Source organism: Camelus bactrianus, chromosome 32 (genome assembly GCF_048773025.1).
Source record: "Camelus bactrianus isolate YW-2024 breed Bactrian camel chromosome 32, ASM4877302v1, whole genome shotgun sequence".
Classification (NCBI taxonomy): domain Eukaryota; kingdom Metazoa; phylum Chordata; class Mammalia; order Artiodactyla; family Camelidae; genus Camelus; species Camelus bactrianus.
In genome coordinates, this window is record NC_133570.1 from 6,644,715 (window position 1) to 6,661,773 (window position 17,059).

The 17,059-nt window shown below is 54.4% G+C and overlaps 1 protein-coding gene across 10 annotated transcripts in view; it reads left to right on the forward strand.

Moving 5' to 3' along the window:
• KDM2B (lysine demethylase 2B) overlaps positions 1–17,059 on the forward strand; it is a 107,652-nt gene that overhangs the window by 32,221 nt on the left and 58,372 nt on the right. For 6 of the 10 annotated variants that reach the window (XM_074356361.1, XM_074356364.1, XM_074356359.1 and 3 more), the window contains exons 7-9: positions 4,794–4,887; positions 5,882–6,035; positions 12,535–12,650. In XM_074356361.1, coding sequence (XP_074212462.1) covers positions 4,794–4,887; positions 5,882–6,035; positions 12,535–12,650 — 364 coding nt within the window. Of the gene's footprint in view, positions 1–854; positions 1,041–1,100; positions 1,405–1,963; positions 2,112–3,285; positions 3,417–4,793; positions 4,888–5,881; positions 6,036–12,534; positions 12,651–17,059 lie in introns of those variants that run through there. The other 4 variants (XM_074356365.1, XM_074356367.1, XM_074356366.1 and 1 more) reach the window with 4 other exon arrangements.

The window sequence follows — 17,059 nt, forward strand, 5'->3', positions numbered from 1 at the left end:
TGGGTGCGCCATCCCATAAATGACACCAGGAAGCAATACCTTGGCCCAGGGCGTTGACCACCCAGAAATGGCTTAATGTTCACTTCCCTAAAATGGGGATTATTGGGTTGTTTTATGAGTGAAATGGTATTGTGCATGTAAGCAGCTATTATTATGAGCACTTGATAATTGGGACCTATTAATTAATAATGGTGGGTGGCCCAGGACTTGGCCAAAGAATGGAGAATCTTGATTTCTGCCCCTGGGAGGCTATACTGCCATCTCCTTCACCTCTTGTGATTTGGGGGAAGGGTGAGACAGGAGGAGGGCTGTGGTCCTGATGAGTGTGCCCCAGAGGGTGTGACTTCTGATTCGAGCTGGACCAAACGCTTTTAGCTGGAAGTCAGTGGTTGAGGTTTGGCAGTAAACTGCAGACTTTGCTTCTTGAGAATCTTGAGATTTGCTAGCTAGACCTGGAGAAGAGGGCTGAGAAGCTCTGAGACAGGCTGCTTGGATAAGCAGCCCCCTACTAGGGTAGTGACCAGACTGAGTCCCTACCTCTGAGCCTCTGCTTTCTCAGCTGTAACATGGGTACAGTCCTGGGAATTACCTCATACTGTTGCTGTGAAGATTGGATTAAGTAATCGAAGTACCTGTCTCAGTGAATTCCCGTAACAGTTCTATGATCTGGGGTTACACAGCTACTAAGGGGGTAGGTAGGGGAAGAGGCACCAAAAGAACATCTTAGCTTCCAGAGTTGAACTTCAGGTCACCTCCCTGCCCTCCGGACAAGGAAACCGCTGAGAGAGGAAGTAGTTGTCCAAGGTCACACAGCTAGTTTGTTTTAGGACCAGAGGCGCATCCCTGGTGTCTAGGCTGCCATACTCGGGATCTGACAAGCCCTCCAACTCCTGGCACTGGTCCTTTCTCTAGCTTTGCTCCGATGGGCACATTTACGGAAGGTGGCCTTGCTGGGTCGTCACCTCCAGCAGCAGGATGGCATCCACACTCCTTGAAAACGGGTGTGAGGGAGTCCCTGAGCACCTGCCAGTAGAACGGAGGTGGGCGAGCTACCCTCGTGCCCCCACCCAGCCAGGGCGAGAGGGCGGCCGCGGGCGGCGGCGGTGTCCCCTGCCGCTGGTCGGGCGCACTTCCCTGTCGCCTCTGCGGCCTCCCTCCGCCTTCCCTGGCGGCCGCCGCGCCGCGCGTGTGTTCAGTTTCAACGCGGGGATGAGCGCAGGCTGCACCCGGCTCCCCGAGAAAGGAAGGAAGCGAGCGAGGGTTCCACGGTCCTCGACCGGGGCCTGGCAGCGCCGTGGAGGGGTCTCGGCTCTGGTCGCCGGGGCCAGGCGCGCGTCGAGCCTCCGCCGCCAGAGGGGCCGCCAAAGGGGACGCCCAGGCTCCGAGCCACCGCTGCCACCGAGGGTAACCGCGGGCGCGCCGGGCGGGGCAGGGCGGGCGTCACTACGCTGCTCCCCGCGGGCCCGGGGCTGCCCTGGAGCCCCCACTCCTTCGGGGCGCACCAGGGTGGGGTGTGGGTCACCTCCCGCCCGCGGGCTGCACGGCCAGCGTGGCCGGCGTCGCGGAGCTGCTCTTTGTGTCTCCTGGGGACTGCGTGTAAGTGTGTAGTGTGTGTGCACGCGCGCTCGGCGCCTCCAGCCCCATCATCCGGTGCCAGCTTTCTAGGTTCCACCCCTCCCCGACCCCTCCGCCAGCCCTTTGCCCGAGGGGACACCGCTTGGGCTGCCAGGGGAGTTTTGCTAAGTTGGAGGGAAAAAGGCGGGGTGGGGCCGCCCCGCCTCCCGGACCCCAGGCAGCGACCTAAAGTTGGTGCTGCAGGTGCAGCGCCCCCTCCTACCACGCTCCTCCCTAGCCAGCGCCGGCCTTGGGAGGCGGGAACCTCTCCCCCAGAGGCTGAGCTCGGGGGCCTCCGATTTTTAGCCGCCAACTTGGAGGGTGTCCTACACAGAAGCCATCCGGGCCGTGGGTGGGTGGGGGTTGTCGAGGGGCGCGGCTTTCCGGGCAGGGGGCGGCCGAGGCGGAAACCCTGCCGGCCAGAGCTTAGCAGCGGTGGCACGGAGCCGGGGTGCCCATGTGACTGCGGTGTGCTTTGGAAGAGGAAGCTGTTAGAGGTCAGTGCAAAGGCGTCACGCCAGAGCAAGCGAGAAGCAGGAGTAAGGGGGGAGACCCAGAACAAGCGCGGGGCAGGCGAGCTACAAGGGCCGGGACAAAAGCCGCTCTGTCCGGGTGCCCTGGCCGCCCTAAAGCATGCAATTGCCGGGCGGGAGGGGCAGCTCAGGCCTGGCGGCCAGGAAACGAGGGACATGGGAGGAGGGGCCTCTCCCGGAGAGGCGAGTCTGGAAGTGGGCCCCCAAGCTCAGAGGGGCCTCAGAGGATGCTGGAGGGTGACTGGGAGGGGGGCAGATCAGACACAAGCTCAACTTGGAGAACTTTCCCTGGCACACAGCAGCCGCAGCTCGCAGGGATTCCTTTCCACACGTGCTGGGGAGGTTGGGGCCAGGGCAGGAGGTTGGCAGGTTGGAGGTGGATGATTGGCCAGGCAGGCTTTGTGTCCTGGAGCCCAAGATCCTAGCTGCTCTCCTGTCTGCTTTGGGCACCTGGGTGGGTATCCTGCTGCACACCGAAGGAAGCACATCTCCTTGCTCCACCCCACAGACACTGAAATTGTTTTCCCTAGTCTCTGTTCTGCTGAGGCCTGGAGGAGGGTGGAAACCAAGGTTAGATTAAAAAAAGGAAAGAACAAAACCAAGAGGAAGAGGTGGTTTTAGGAAAATGAAGACTAATATTTTGAAGCAGGGCTTGGAGAGAAGAGGCCGGTGTGGTCCGTGGGGGTGGGGTGGCTTAGGGCTTCAGCACCCTGCTCTCCCTCCAGTTGCTTAGGAAGAAGGGGATCATCCAGGCTTTCAGAGTGGGGACCTGGCCCGGCGGGCGGGGAGGAGGTGGGAGGGTGTGGAGCCAGAGCTGGAGCCGGAGCTGGGACTTTAACAACCCCAGCGCCAGCACCGCAGCCCGCTCCTGTCTTCGTGACAGGGCTGCGTCCTGTTCTGTCAACTACACCCCTCCGATGGGGTTGCTAGGCAGCGGGGCCCTGATGTGCGGGAAGGCCTTCTGATTTGTCAGCCTCCTGCAGACACATGGTTAAGGCTCCTTCCAGCCTATCCGGAGGAGGGACGCGGGGCACGCCGCCTGCATACTGCCGAGCCCCGGGTCCACCTGAATGTGAGGTGCAAAAGGCAGCCAGAGGGAGGGGGCGCCTGGAGCCCTCCAGCCTCCTAACCAGCTCAGCCCCTACGCCCCCCATTATCTCCTCTCCCCATTATCTCCTCTCAGGCAGCTGGCTCCTCCCTGCCTGTCCCTGCCCCATTCTTCCCCTCTTCCCCAAACCATGGAAAAGCAAAGTACAGCGGGGAAAAGAGGTCAGTGGGGTAAGCGTGTGTGTGCGCGGGCCTCTGGAGGTGCCAAGGTGCGTGAGCATGAGCCGTGGGGAGGCTGCCCCAGCCGTATCGCCGGTGGCTCTTGTGGGAAGGGGTGGGTGGGAGGGAAGGGGCCCTGGCACTGCCAGGCCTGGACCTGGCAGCCTTCCCGTCCCTCCTCCTCCTCAGCTCTGCCCACCCCCAGGGCAGCATGTAGAGGAAGGAGGGAGGAGACTTGTAAGGAAGGGTGGGTTGTCTGGCAGTTGCAAGAGCTCAGAAGGGGAGCCGCTGGCAGGTTCCTTCTCCCAAACGCACTCCCTCTGTCCAAGCCTCTAAGGGCCAGGCTCTCCCTCCCCCTCTCTTTCCCTCCCTCTCTGCCCGTCCATCACCCAACTCCCAGGATCTTCTCTTTATCGCTTTACTTTTTAAAAGCAGCTTTATTGAGATGTAATTCACATACCATCACCCATTTAAAGTGAACAATTCAATGTTTTTTAGTATGTTTACGGAGTTGTGCAACTGCGATCAGTTTTGGAACATTTTTGTCACCCCACAATGAAATCCTGTCACCACTAGCGGTCACTACCCATTTCCTCCCAAACTCTGCCAAGCCCCTGGCCACCCCTGACCTGCTGTGCCTCTGCATATGGACCTAGTCTGGACCTTCCATACATGGAATCATACACTGTGGTCTTTTATGGCTGGTACCCCTGTACTTTCAGCTGCATTGCTTATTTTGCAATCAGTTGCAGTTTGTCTTGCCATTTAACTCTTCCAGTGCAGTGCTCCAGTGAGAGCATTTCACCCTTGAGGACAGGGGTCTTATGCATTTTTATGCATTTCTCTAAGTGCAATGCCTCGCTCTGGGCTGGACCACTGCTTCGTGCTCAGTAAATGTTGAATGAATGAGGAGATGAATGGGAACTGGTAATTGGCAAGCTATGCAGGTGGTTTACAACTGAATTCCAGGGGGTCCCGCTGCTGCAGAGGGGCCTGGCAGCTTGGGAGAACTGCAGGTATACGAGCTGGAAGGAGCAGAAAGGAAGCCTCTTTCTTGGGTGGGAGGTGGGGGCAGGGCAAGAGTAGAAACCGTGGAACCAAGTACCCTGTGGGTTGCCCGCTCTTGCGGGAACCTGAAAACAAAAATGCCTCCCCCAGCCTTGGGGGCAGGTAGCCAATGATTGAGATTTGTCACCTGATCACAGGGGCTTCCCCCATGGGGAACTCCGATTAGATTTGGGTTTTAAAAAAAAGAAGAAAATTCCCCAGTGTCAGCGTTTATAAAAGGGCAGCAGGTCAAGCGTCTCTGAAGCTGTTTGCTCACCTCCTGTGATTCAGGCATTGAATTGTTTTTTCTGCTTCCCTGCGTCTGTGCTGCAGGTACTGTCTGATGAGCGTGAAAGGTTGTTTCACTGACTTCCACATCGACTTTGGAGGCACTTCCGTTTGGTACCATGTTTTCCGGGGTGGGAAGGTGAGTTGAGCTGAGTCTCTTCAAATCTCTGTACATCCCTGGCTGTTTGTGGGTGGAAGGGCTTGCTCACCTTTCCCTTCTCCTGACCTCCAGCTAGCACCCCCCCCCCCAGCCCGTCCCCGCCCTGTGAGTACTTTCAGGGCCACTTGGTCCCCCTGGGGCCACCTCCTCACCCTCTGTCTTTCTTCTGGAGGGAATGATCAAGGTCAACTCTTTTGCATCACATCTGGTCACTCAGTCCAATGTTCTAAGAATCTTAGGCCAGCTTAAAACTCCAGATTTAGTGCCCAAGAACCTCCAGCATTCATTTCCCCAGACTAGTTTCAGCTTCAGCACTGGGACCTTGTAACTTAAAAGTCCAGTTGCCATCTCCAGCTGCCTCCAAGAACATTTCACATCAGGGACAGACATCGCCCAGAGAAAGGAGGTGGGGCGTGCATTCAGGCTGCTCCTGCTGTGTCTGCCCCTATGTGCATGTCCACGTGGGGACGTAGGGGTCCCTGCGTGGATGTGGGTGCTTCTTGAGAACACGTGTGCATTTGTTCTAACCAAATATGTTGGAAGAAATTCTGGGTAAGAAGTCATCCTGCTTGGTTCCAGATGTTATTCCCCCTTCTTCATAGTGAGCACAAGCTGGGTTTATTTATTGGGCCTTTTTATCATACCACTTAGGAAATTCCCCTTCCTCTCCTTCCCCCACCTCCCCGACAAACCCATGGCTCAGGAGAAAGAATGTCCCACCCAGTTCAGGAAGTCTTCCCACCCTGGTGTTTCAGCTGGAATGGAGGTTCTCTAAAGGCAGGCAGGGGCAGCACAGCCCTCCCTGCCAGCCTAGAGACCCGTGGGGCTGGGTCCTGGAGGGGTCTTGGGAACGGGTCCTCCCCTTCCTCCCAGCTCCCAGGCAGGTGGGGCTGTCTCCTGGGTTATGGCAGAGCCTGGAAGAAATCAGACTTTGGCCTTGGCCTTTAACGGATTGCTTCCTTTTCCTCCTAAGATCTTTTGGCTGATTCCTCCAACCTTGCACAATTTGGCACTGTACGAGGAGTGGGTGCTGTCAGGCAAACAGAGCGACATCTTCCTGGGAGACCGCGTGGAACGATGCCAAAGAATTGAGCTGAAACAGGGCTACACGTTTTTTATCCCTTCCGGTAGGTTCCCGCGGGACTGCTGCTGGGCTCTCGCTTGGCCACTGGCTCTCCCAGCAGCCTCCTGCGTCCTGGTGGCCTCAGCCACGGGTTTAGGCCAAGTGATGGGGTTTCTGTGGGCCTGGCCTTTGGCTGTCCTTGAAAGAGAAGCACACCTCAGGCTTCAGGGAAAATAGCCTCTCAAATCTTACCTGTATCTGCCTGCCTATGGATTAGAGATCTCTTCTGGGAGGAAGCCTGTGGCCCTCCCTCAGGCCAAGTTTGAATGCCTTCCTCCTGCTGAGATTTCTGAGTGAGAGGATGATGGTGGTCCCTTGGGGAGGGGTGGGGCAGGTTTACCCTGAGACCTGAGCGGGGAGGGGAGGGAGGAGGGCGGGCGCTGGGGAAAGGCAGACCCCAGGGGCCTTATGGGGCACCTAAAAGCCTGGGTAGCCGGAAAAGGACCCAGAGTGGCAGCCTCCTTCCTACAGAACAAGCTGAAATGTAATTGGGATCAAGGTCAATTCTTGTACTTGGACTCCCCCTTCCAAAAAAAATTAACTCTACAACTATAGCAGAGGACAGTAATTCAGAGCATGCGCCCTGGGGCCAGAAGTGCCCTGCCCTGGTTCAAATTCCTGCTCTGCTGCTTACAAGCTGTGACTTCCTGGAAACGACTTAACCTCTCTGTGCCTCAAGGTTCTCATCTTTAAAATGGAAGTAAGATTTCCCAGGGTGGTTGTGAGGACTGAGGGAGCCAAGACTCGTTTGCCTGCAGCTCCTTGGGAGATGGGCCAGTGGCAGGGAGATTGGGCCAGTTACAGGCTGTATCACTAGTGGATGTGGCAGGTGACTTAGGAATCTTAGGCTGCATTAATGAAAGCATTTTACCCAGGATGAAGGAGGTGACATCCTCACTGTACAGAGGCCACATGTAGAAGATGGTGTTTTTCGTGAGTTGTAGTTTAGAGGGTAAGTCAACCTGCAGAGAAGAGTCTGGGTACCACATCAGGTGAGATGAATTTGAAGGAGGAATTGGATTGTCTTGCCCAGGAAGTGCAGGTGTATGGTAGTGACAGTCAGGCAGTTGAAGAATCGTCTCCTGGAAGAAGAGATACAGCCAAGTGGTACTGGAATGACTTGTTCTGCTAGGTACTGAGCTCCCCGTCACTGGAGGTACAAAGTAGAGGCTATATATAGTTATGCCAAGGAGCCTGCGGGGAATTTGCCACTGAGTGGAAGCTTGGCTCTTAGGAGAGGAGTATCCTTTGAGGCCACTAAGATCCATTGGCTGGAGAAGCTGGCCACACTTGTTTCTGAGAGTTGGACTGGAGTTGGCCCTGGGTCTGGGTGTCAAGCACTAGTGTCCACTGAGGGGCGTGGGGGTGGGGCCTGCACACCTGGGCTCTTCTAGAAAGTTGGACAGAAGACGGAGACTTCACTATTAAAATTCGGGATTTAGAGGTAGTGGGGTTTAGTGGGGGTGACTTTGTTGTCAGGGTCCCAGGTCAATCCTTGGACCTGCTTGGCTTGGAGAGGGGAGGGACCCCTGCTTGGGACACAAAGGAATTGTAATTGGTGGGCAGTGTTTATGGTGCGCGGCCTGGCAGTGTGGCATGGGGACTTGGGAAGGAAGCAGCAGCCTGGAGTGAGTGTGTTCACAGCCACCCTGCAGGTGTTGGGGGACTGGCCCTGGTGGAGTCAAAGGAACTCTGGAGTGTTCTTGGCCTTGCTGTTGTCTCTGTGACTTTGGGCTGGTCTTCTCCCTTCTCTGTGCCTCAACTACCTCATCTCTACAATGGGGGCAGGGTGCGGCTGAACTCTGGGACCTCAAGACCCCTCCCAACTCTGTGTCCTGAGCACAGGCCTCCTAATGTCCCTGGGAGGACAGGCCCTTTCTCTCAGGACCTTGTGCAGAACTTGGAAGTGGCGCATCCCTGCCCCCCAACCTGGGATGGGAGGGGTGTTAATTTTGGTGACTTAAGCAAGTTGGGAAAGGTCTCAAGAGGCAGCATCTAAGCCACAGCAGGGGTGTGACCGACTGTTGAAGGCAGGAAGAGGATTTGAACTGCTGCTGGCAGGACCCCAGCAAAGACTTCTGGCCCTAAGGGTCTTGAGTGAGACACCAGGAATTTTTTCCTGCATTTTGGGGAAGGAAAAAAAGGGACAGTTGGAATTTGTCACCTTCTTGGGCAGGGTGTACATGTGTTTCCTGGACATTGATTTCATGAACCCAGTGAGGAGGGAAAAGTTGGGAACTGATACAGGGTTATTAAGTTGTAGTTTTGCTGACAATAGGCATTAATTTAAAAAAAACAGCCACCACCTGTCAGCTACTTTTGCTAATGTTTCACAAAGGAAGACTCTACTGTCACTGAAAAAGTTGGAAGGATGCAATTCCAGAATAAAGGACCATCACTACTTTAAATTTGGTAATTTTGAGTTTATGAAAATCGACACCATCTTCATTTTTCTCATGTTGTTGCCAACCAGAGGAAATGAAAGGACTAGCGTTTTGGAGTCACTGAACTAGGTGAACATCTTGGGTCCTCATGGGTAACGGGATTCCTGCCATTGTCACACCCTCTGAGCCAGATGCACATTTGAGATTTGTGCTAGTTGGGATGTGGCTTTTGGGGAGGAAGCCTTGAGGAATCTAGCCCCCTGCTGGGAGCTTTTCAGAATGGGAAGTGGAGGGTCTAATTCTGGCATTCCCACCTCTGACCTGGGTTTTCACCCCCACAGTGTGATTGTAGACATGTGTCCTATCTCATGCTGGCCTCAAGCCGCCACATCGGCTCTGTGACAGCTCATGGATGCCGACGAGACAGGGAGACGTTAAATGACACAATATCTTTGTGAGATGCAGTTTATCTTTTTCTTCTTGTGTCTTGGGTGCTCACTGCTTCCTGGGTGATGGTTCTTCAGGCCTCATTCCTGGGTAGTCCAGGAAAGCTGCCTGGAAGAGGAAGACTGTTCAAGGTGATTGAGGAGTTAGACGACCTGGAGAAAGAGGCTTGGGTTTGTCCTGCTGAGGTGGCCAGCTCTCGACAGCAAAGGAGGTGGGAATACAGTGGCCTCCCCAGGCCACGCAGAGCCAGGGTTAGGAGGGGCCCGGGAATCACCAAGTCTCCGTCTGATCCTTAGGAGTAAGGAAAGCTGGAGTCGGTGACATCTTTTTTCTTCCCTTAACCTGACCTATGGTCAATTCCCATGCTGGCTTCACCAGCTCAGGAGAGCTGTCATTAATAGTAGTAAGAACTTGCATTACTGAGCAATGAACATTTTATGTCCATTATCTCCTCTTGTAAGCATGTAAAGGAACCCCCTCTCCTCCCTTTTAAATGAAGGTTCCTGAATCCCAGAGAGGTGAACAAACTAGTCCAAGGTCATACAGTTAATAAGTGACAGGGTGAAAAAAAAAAGGAAAAGTGACAGGGCAGAGTGGAAACCCAGGTGTGTCTAGTTTCAGAGCCCACCTGATTCAGCCTGGGAGTCAGCACACTTGAGATCTGGTCTCCCTTCTCAGCTGTGTGACTTTGGGAGCATTATGTACTCATTTAATAAACTTTCTTAAGGGTCCACTTGGTAGTGTGGAAGGTGCTAGAGAGGCCTGAGACAGATCCATCCTGAGTGCGAGGTAGCAGCCAGGATGATGGAGCCCAGCGTCCTTCAGGCTGGCCTTCTCGGCCCCTTCAGGTTTCAGAGAACACCTGTCAGTAGGTTTTGTGGGTCACCTGCCTTCCTTCCATGACTGGATCTGTCCCTTGCTGCTTGGCCTCAGTGGTCTCTTACTGTCTTCATACTGATGAAGACTCTGGCCTGGAAGCAGGAGGCAGATGCCAGCCTCCCCAGTGCAGTCACCAGTCTGGGGACATCTGCTCTCTTGTGCTTCCTGGGGTGCAGTGAACAAGATGCCATCGGGAGGGTGGGTTCAGATAGGGCTTATGAACGCTGTTATTTCCACTCCCTGGTTCTTTCAGAGGCAGGCATTTAAGTGATGGAGCAGATGTGAGGGTGGCTGGTGGGAAGGGCTCAGCAGTGACTCTAATCCAGGCGAGGCTGCCTGACCCACCTGTGAGGCACTGGCTTTAGGAGGAGAGGAGAGGAGATGGAAGCTGAGAATGTCTGGGAATACAGATTCCCTGTCCCTCTGCTTGCAACGGCACCTTTCACATCAGGGTAACAGATATAAGTCAGGTGTACCTGCATTTCCAGAAGGGAGAGTCCAGGGCTGATAAATACTGATTCACATGGGTACCATTCTTTCCAAAGCCCTCGTGATGGATGAGACCATCACGGATGTCAAGGGCAGTTGCTCACACGGATTGGGTTCTTGCTCACGAGGGAAGCAGTGGTCTCCCTCATTTCTCATGGGCACATGAAGGCCAGGAGAGGGGCAGTTGAGTGTCCTAGGCCACATGGTGAGGCAGCACTGGGGACAGTCTCAGACCCAGGCCTCTGGGCGGTAGGTGGGCATGTGAGGAGCATAGGAGCGGGGCCCAGGATCCTTGCCCCGTTCAGGCTTCCCCCTACCACGAGCATCTGCCTAAACCCGGCTGTCCAAGGTCCCGGTCCTAGGAAATGTTGCTTAAATAATGCTGATGGTGGTGACAACAGCAATAATAGCATAGTTCTGCTGGGTAGGAACAAAAACTGCACAGTTGAGAAAGTCAGCTGGTATACAGCGGAGAGGCTGAAGCAGATGTGGAAAGTGAGATCTAAAGGCAGCATGGAGCGGGGGAGGCGGTGGGGAAGGCACCCAGGTAACTCCACAAGGGCTCACCTGCCCGGCAGAGCAGCTGGCTCCCTCCGCTGTGCCCGAGCCAGAGATGCGGAAGGAAACAGCAGAACCGGGTTATGTGAAGCCTTCGTTTCTGAGCTCTTGTCTGGTGGATTTTCCCGCCCTCCCCCAAGGACCGCCAGCTCTGTTCCACCTTTCGCCCCAAGCAGGGAGGGCCAGCCACCCAGAGTGTCAACACGGATGCCAGCAGTGGCCACGCAGCCTCCAAGCTCTCTTCCTAGGAGGCAGCTGTGCCCCTGACAGCCGTGGGCACCCGTGGCTGCCTGTGACTCAGGGCTGGTGTCTTTCAGCTCACCGGGGAAAGTCTGGAATTGCTTCTGCCTGGGGGTGGGCAGGGAGGCCTCTGTAATTTTCCTCCAAGCAAATGAATTAGGCTCAGGGCTGTGGGGGACAAGGGCCTGGGGTCAGGATCTTGGGTTGCCTCTGTCTGTCCCCTTTCCCTTCTGCTGACCTTCTGTCTTTCACTGTATGTCCCTCTGCCTCTGTCTGTCCTTGTCTTTGCCTCCATCTTTCTTGTTTCTCTTTTTGCCTCCCCTGCGTGTTGGCAGGCCTGCCTCCTGGGATTCCCAGGCCTGTGCTAAGCCTTTGATGCAGCGTAGCGGTTAAAAACGGAGGCCTGTCACTTACCAGCTGTGACTTCATTCAGCAAGTGACTTACATTCTCTTAGCCTGGGTCTCAGTGTCTGCACATGGGAATGGGTTATAGTACCACCTGCTCCCTATCTCTGCACCGTCCATTATGTAGCCAGGAGCCACAGTCTGAGATGTTTTAGTTAGTTACTCGTTGAGGGAATGAGATGGCTTGCTTGGTCTCTAGCCTTCAGGGACCAAGCGGAGGCCGACTCCCTGGGTTCCAGTCATTATAAGTGACTTCACTTTTCTGTGCCTCAGTCTTCTCATCTGTACATTGGGATGAATGTCGCATGTACTTTTAGGGACCTTGTGAGAATTAAATGGATGAGCCCTGTAAAGCCCTCAGACCAGTGCCTGGCACAGGGTAGCTCTCAGTTATCCTTCTCATGATTGCTGGGCCTGCCTTTGGGCTAGGAGCCCAGGGAGATGAAAAAGCCATGCCCCAAGCTGTTAAGCTGCAGTCGACAGGAGAGACTTGTCAGCAGCAGCTGTCGGGCTGAGCAGAAGCAGAGCTGATGTGGGAGTGCAGGTGTCATGTGGCTGAGGAGACCACCTGGAAACGAGCCTTGGAGGATTTTGATGGCAGGAGGTGGCTTCAGGCAGAGAAAGGCATCTGGGTCCTGCAGCTCTGGCAAAGTGTCACTCCTTAGTTGTAGCCCCGAGCAATCCTTTGTGAGCCCTCCCTGAGACGGACAGTCACTGGGATGGTGAGAAAAAAGTTTGAGGATGTGTGGGTAGCCTGAGTGCAAGGTTTCCAGTTCCCTGGCCAGCAGGGGTGGAGATAGGGCCTGCCTTTCTGTTGGTTGCTGTAGCCAGCTCCGTCTTCAGGACAAGGAAGCTGGTCTGCAGCCGCCCACCAACCAATGTGAGCTAGCCAGGGGTCACGGCCTGCAGCTGTCCAGTGGGGCTGCAGGTCTGGGTCCTCTAGGCCAGCCAGGAACTCGGCTTTCTGCATCAGACAGCCTGAGCATCCTTACTTTGGCCCTGGGTGCTCACCCGGGCCTCTCATGCCCTCCTGCCTGCAGGCCTAGTGAGGGGCCCCAAAGGTGCCAGCGGCTGACCCTGTCTGTGCCCTCCCCACCCCAGGCTGGATCCACGCCGTCTACACCCCCGTAGACTCTCTGGTCTTCGGTGGAAACATCCTGCACAGCTTCAACGTGCCCATGCAGCTGCGCATCTACGAGATCGAGGACAGGACACGGGTAAGGCAGCTTCCTTTCCCCTCCTGGCCGCGCCCGGCCCCCGAGCTCTGCCTGTTGCTCGGGGTGTGCGGAGAGGTGGTTCCCAAGTCCTTCCTGCTCCCCTCATCCCTCTTGCTCCCTGCCTCTAGCTGGGCCTTGGCCCTGGTTCAGCGGGGCAGAGGGTGCCCGCCGAGCCCCACCCGGAGCCCTGGGAGTTTCTGTTTACCTCCAGGCCGGTGTCAGCCAAAAGCCCCTTGTGAAGAGGAAGTATCACTTGAGAAAGCACCGTGAGATATCAGGAACCCTGCCTCTTCCTTCTTCCCACATGCAGAAAGGGATGCGAAGGAGTCGGGGGTGTTTCACAGTGATTGTTGTGGTTTCGAAGGGGGCTGGGACCATGGAATGTAGATCGGGTCTTGACCATGTGTCCCCTGGGGACCCTAACATGATGTAGAACCCCGAGGAAGCCAGTGTCTGTGAGTCCCCCACGTACTGTCTCTGAGCTCCATCTCAGTGTCTGCTTGTGGCTGGCGGTGGGGGGGCCCTTTCCCCTGGACAATTTCTTAGACATCAGGTCTCCCCCACCCCCACCAGGGACGGGGGCTGAGGCTCAGAACCTGATGTGGGCCCTCTGCTCTGCTCCGTTCCATGAGTCTCCTCTGAAAAGCACCGGCTGCTTGGTACATGCCACCCTCTTTCCCATGCTGGAACTTGACCCCATGTTCCCAGGCATTTGAGGCAGGTCTGGGGGTGGGAAACGGGGCAAAAAGGGTCTACTACTTATTTTTTTCGTACTTTTATTCAAGTATTTCTTTTCTTTTTTCTAACTGAGCTATAATCCATGCACACACAGTATATTCAGTGGCATGTATAGCGCATTCACAATGTTATTCAGCCATCATTTCTAATTCTAAGACATTCTCATCACCCTAAAAAGAAACCCTGTACTCATTAGCAGTCACTCCCAGGCCCCCTACCCTCCAGCCTCTGGCAGTCACCGATCTATGGATTTGCCCATTCTGGATATTTTATGTAAACGGAACTGTGTAACGCATGTCCTTCTGTGTGTGGCTTCTTTCGTTGTGGCATTTGTCAGTGCTTCGTTCCTGTTGGTGGCTTAATCGTATTCCGTTGTGTGGATAGACCACACCCGGGCTTCTTGGGCTTTGCCTCAGAGGTGACTTTTTGGACCCAGAAGAGTTGTTGCCATCACCGGGCCCTAAGGAGACATCTCACAGAAGCAGATGCTCTGTGCCCAGGGTCCCTGCCTTTCTTGGTCTTGTTTTCAGGCCTTGGTCTATATGGAATCACATACGTGAGTCAAAGTCTCAGCCACTATGTGTGCATCTGACCTTTTCGATACTCCTGATGTTGAGGGGCCTCGTCCAAGGGTTTCCTGAGGACCACTTTGGGGAGGTGTGTTAACAAGGGCGAATGCACATCTTCAGATTGGCAGGTTTGCCGCTGGGATGCCCAGATCTGCAGAGACTGGGTCTTGTTTTGTGGATTTTCGCGCCTCTCCTTTCAGTTGCCAACCAACCATTCCTTTCCCGGGCCGGGGGAGGCCAGTTCCAGCCCCAGTCTGAAGGATGCTGCCCCGTGGTGTTCTAGAGAAAGGCGCCATTTGGGTGCGAGTGGTCATTTATAGTCTGGGTCAAGTGTTGTCTGGGACTCTGGCCAACTGTTCTTTGGCCAGCCCTGAAGAATGGGCCAGTTTGTTTGTGAACAGACGAGTAGGTGTGGGATAGAAAAGGAGAACTCTAGAAGTCAGGCCCACAACTTTCCAGGCAATTCCTGAAAGCCAGCGTCAGGATGGGATTTCTAAAGGCTTCAGCAACAATCTTGGCAGCCGTCCCCCTCCCCCAGGGAATCTGGATCATACATCTCAGTGGATTTGGGCCGCATCATTCCATTAGGAGCCCAGCTCCCCTCCCCCCTCAGCGGGAGACGGGAGGGAGGGAAATGGAGCGGAACCCTGCGCCTCGCCGAGCTGCTGTGAATACTGCGCCCACATCCAGCTGAGCACGGCAGAGCCCCCCTCCCCCAAGGCCCACTGTCTCTGTTGTCTGAGTGGGCACCCCATCTGGTTTCCTGAAGCAGGTTGATGGGCGGTGGAGGGGTGCGGGGTGCCAGCAAGCAGGCTGGGCTGGAACCAGCAGCAGGCAGGCTGTTTAATCTGCTTTGATTTCTGGTCTTTGGAGAGGGCTTGGCCACAAGGCCCAATTGTTTATGTCTTAGGAGCCAAGGCAGACAAAAGATGTGCGGAGAGAGCACTGGAAGCCAGACAAAACGCCAGGGCTCCTTGTCAGCTCACTGCAGCTTTATTCTTTACATCCCTGCGAGCTTTCTTAAGAAGGTTATGGCCATCTTAAAAATAGTTTTTCAAGTCCTAAAACATGGCTTTGCTTGGAAACCAAATGCAGAGGGTGGGACAGAGGAAACTGTCAGTTTCTAAGCCCCATGGTGTGGGTTTGTTTTAGAAAAATAATTTGCCTTTGTGGTCCAAGGAGGGGGACCTCCCCATCAAGACGAGGGGAACCCCAGTGTTCTCCTATGTTTAGGAAGCATGTCTTGCTCTCATGATTTTAATTTTTCTGGGCTAGAGATAGGTGACTTCACCTTGCTGCCCATCAGGCAAGCGCGAACAGGTGTAGGAGTTCTGGGCCTGGTGGGGTTTTGTTTCCCGGCCCCCTTGTGTAGATTACGTCTTTCCACTCTCATTTTAAAGAGAGGCAGAGGGGTGGAGGAGCTCCACCAGAGAATGGATGTGTTGCATGTTTATTATTTGAAGATAACATCTCAGCAACTAGAACTACATGTTTTTAACTCCAGTTAGGTTGATAAGGGATAGGAATGGTCCAATTGATCATTAAACTGCCGTCTCTCTTATATTTATCTTTTTTTTTTTTTCCCCTAATGGCTCTAGTGAAAGCAGCCTTCTCAGGAAAGGTAATGCCAGCACGCCCCATTCCCACTCAGCCAGTGAATCTATTTGGAAATTGCAAATAATTTACCCTTCCTCTCACCTTTCCCCTACCATTGGATTTTTTTTTTTCCATTGACTTTTTTTTTTTTTCCAGGAGAAAAACAAATTTTAAGACACTTCCACCCACCCTTGTAATTTTTGTTTTTCAAGTCCTTGAGACCTAGGAGTCCTAGATCCCCTGAAACATCTTTGATTTTGATCTCCTGAGGTCACTCAGCTCCAAGAGGAAGGGCTAAGGCCAGGTGCCACTCGAAGGGGCCTTTGGGAACTCAAACTGACCCCTGGAGACCCGCTGATAGATTGATTACCCCCCTAGGCTGGGAGCATTGCATGCTTTCTGACCACCTTGCCTTTTGGTGAACAACTCAAATTTGGTGAGGCTCCGACTTTGTCAACAAATAATGTTGAGCAATCGTGTGTTTAATGTTCCCAGGCATGTGGCTGAAACCTTTTGAAGGCGAAGGGTGGAAGGCGACAACCCGTTTGTAAGTCAATTCTTTGCAAATTTTGTTTCCTGCGGTGCTCTCTTGGAAAAAAAAATAAAAATAAAAATAAAAAAGACAAAATTTGAATTCCTTCATCAGCATTTGTTTTCACCCAGCTGGTTTCCCTTGGGTTCAGCAACACTGAGGGGAGACAAACTACAGCCAAAAAAAAATTTTCCCCCTAATGTAGAAAGAGTCTCAGGGTGCCATGGAGCCCATCGGGGCAGAGTGGCTCTGACGGTTTCCCCAAATTTGAAAAGTCAAAAGCTACTTCAGAGTTTCGCCAATCGAGTCTAAAGTCAGGAGATGTGAGTGAGGATCAGAGGAGAGGCGGGCCTGCCTGTCCCCTCAGCCTGCTCTGTAGGTTTTGACAATTTGTTTCAAAATTGCTTGGCCCTTGTTGTGGAGTAGGGGTGGGGCTGAGAACCCCCCACCCTCCAACCTCTCTTCACAGGGGGCGGGGGTCTGTCTCAGGGTGAAGAGCCTCTCTCCTTTTTAAAGGAGGGCACTGATCCAATGACTGCAAAAAGATGAGTACTCTCCCAGCAATAAAACTGGGGTTCTCAGGAAAGTAGCTGGAGCCAAGGAAACCGCTTGATGATGTTCCAACTCCATGCATCCCTCCAAGGAGCTCAAAAGCATGCGGCGGCCAGGATCTCATTCCAAAGCCTTACCATCCACCAGAGGCAGGGAGATCAAATGGACCCAGGGCGCAGATGGGAGAAGGGAAGGGCCCCCGGTGTGGGACAAGGGCCTCGCAGCTGGGAACTGAGTCAATGGGGCCTAAGGCGATGGGGCACTGGAGCGGGGACTCTCCAAGAGGGCAGAGTTGGGCCTTTGCCAGGTGGGCACTGAGGGGCAAGACAACAGCATTTTAGGGGAGATGGAGGGCCTAGGTCTGTGTGGATTGGCCTTTGTCCCAGACGTAGCATGCCGTCTGCTGGGTGTCAGCAAAGACA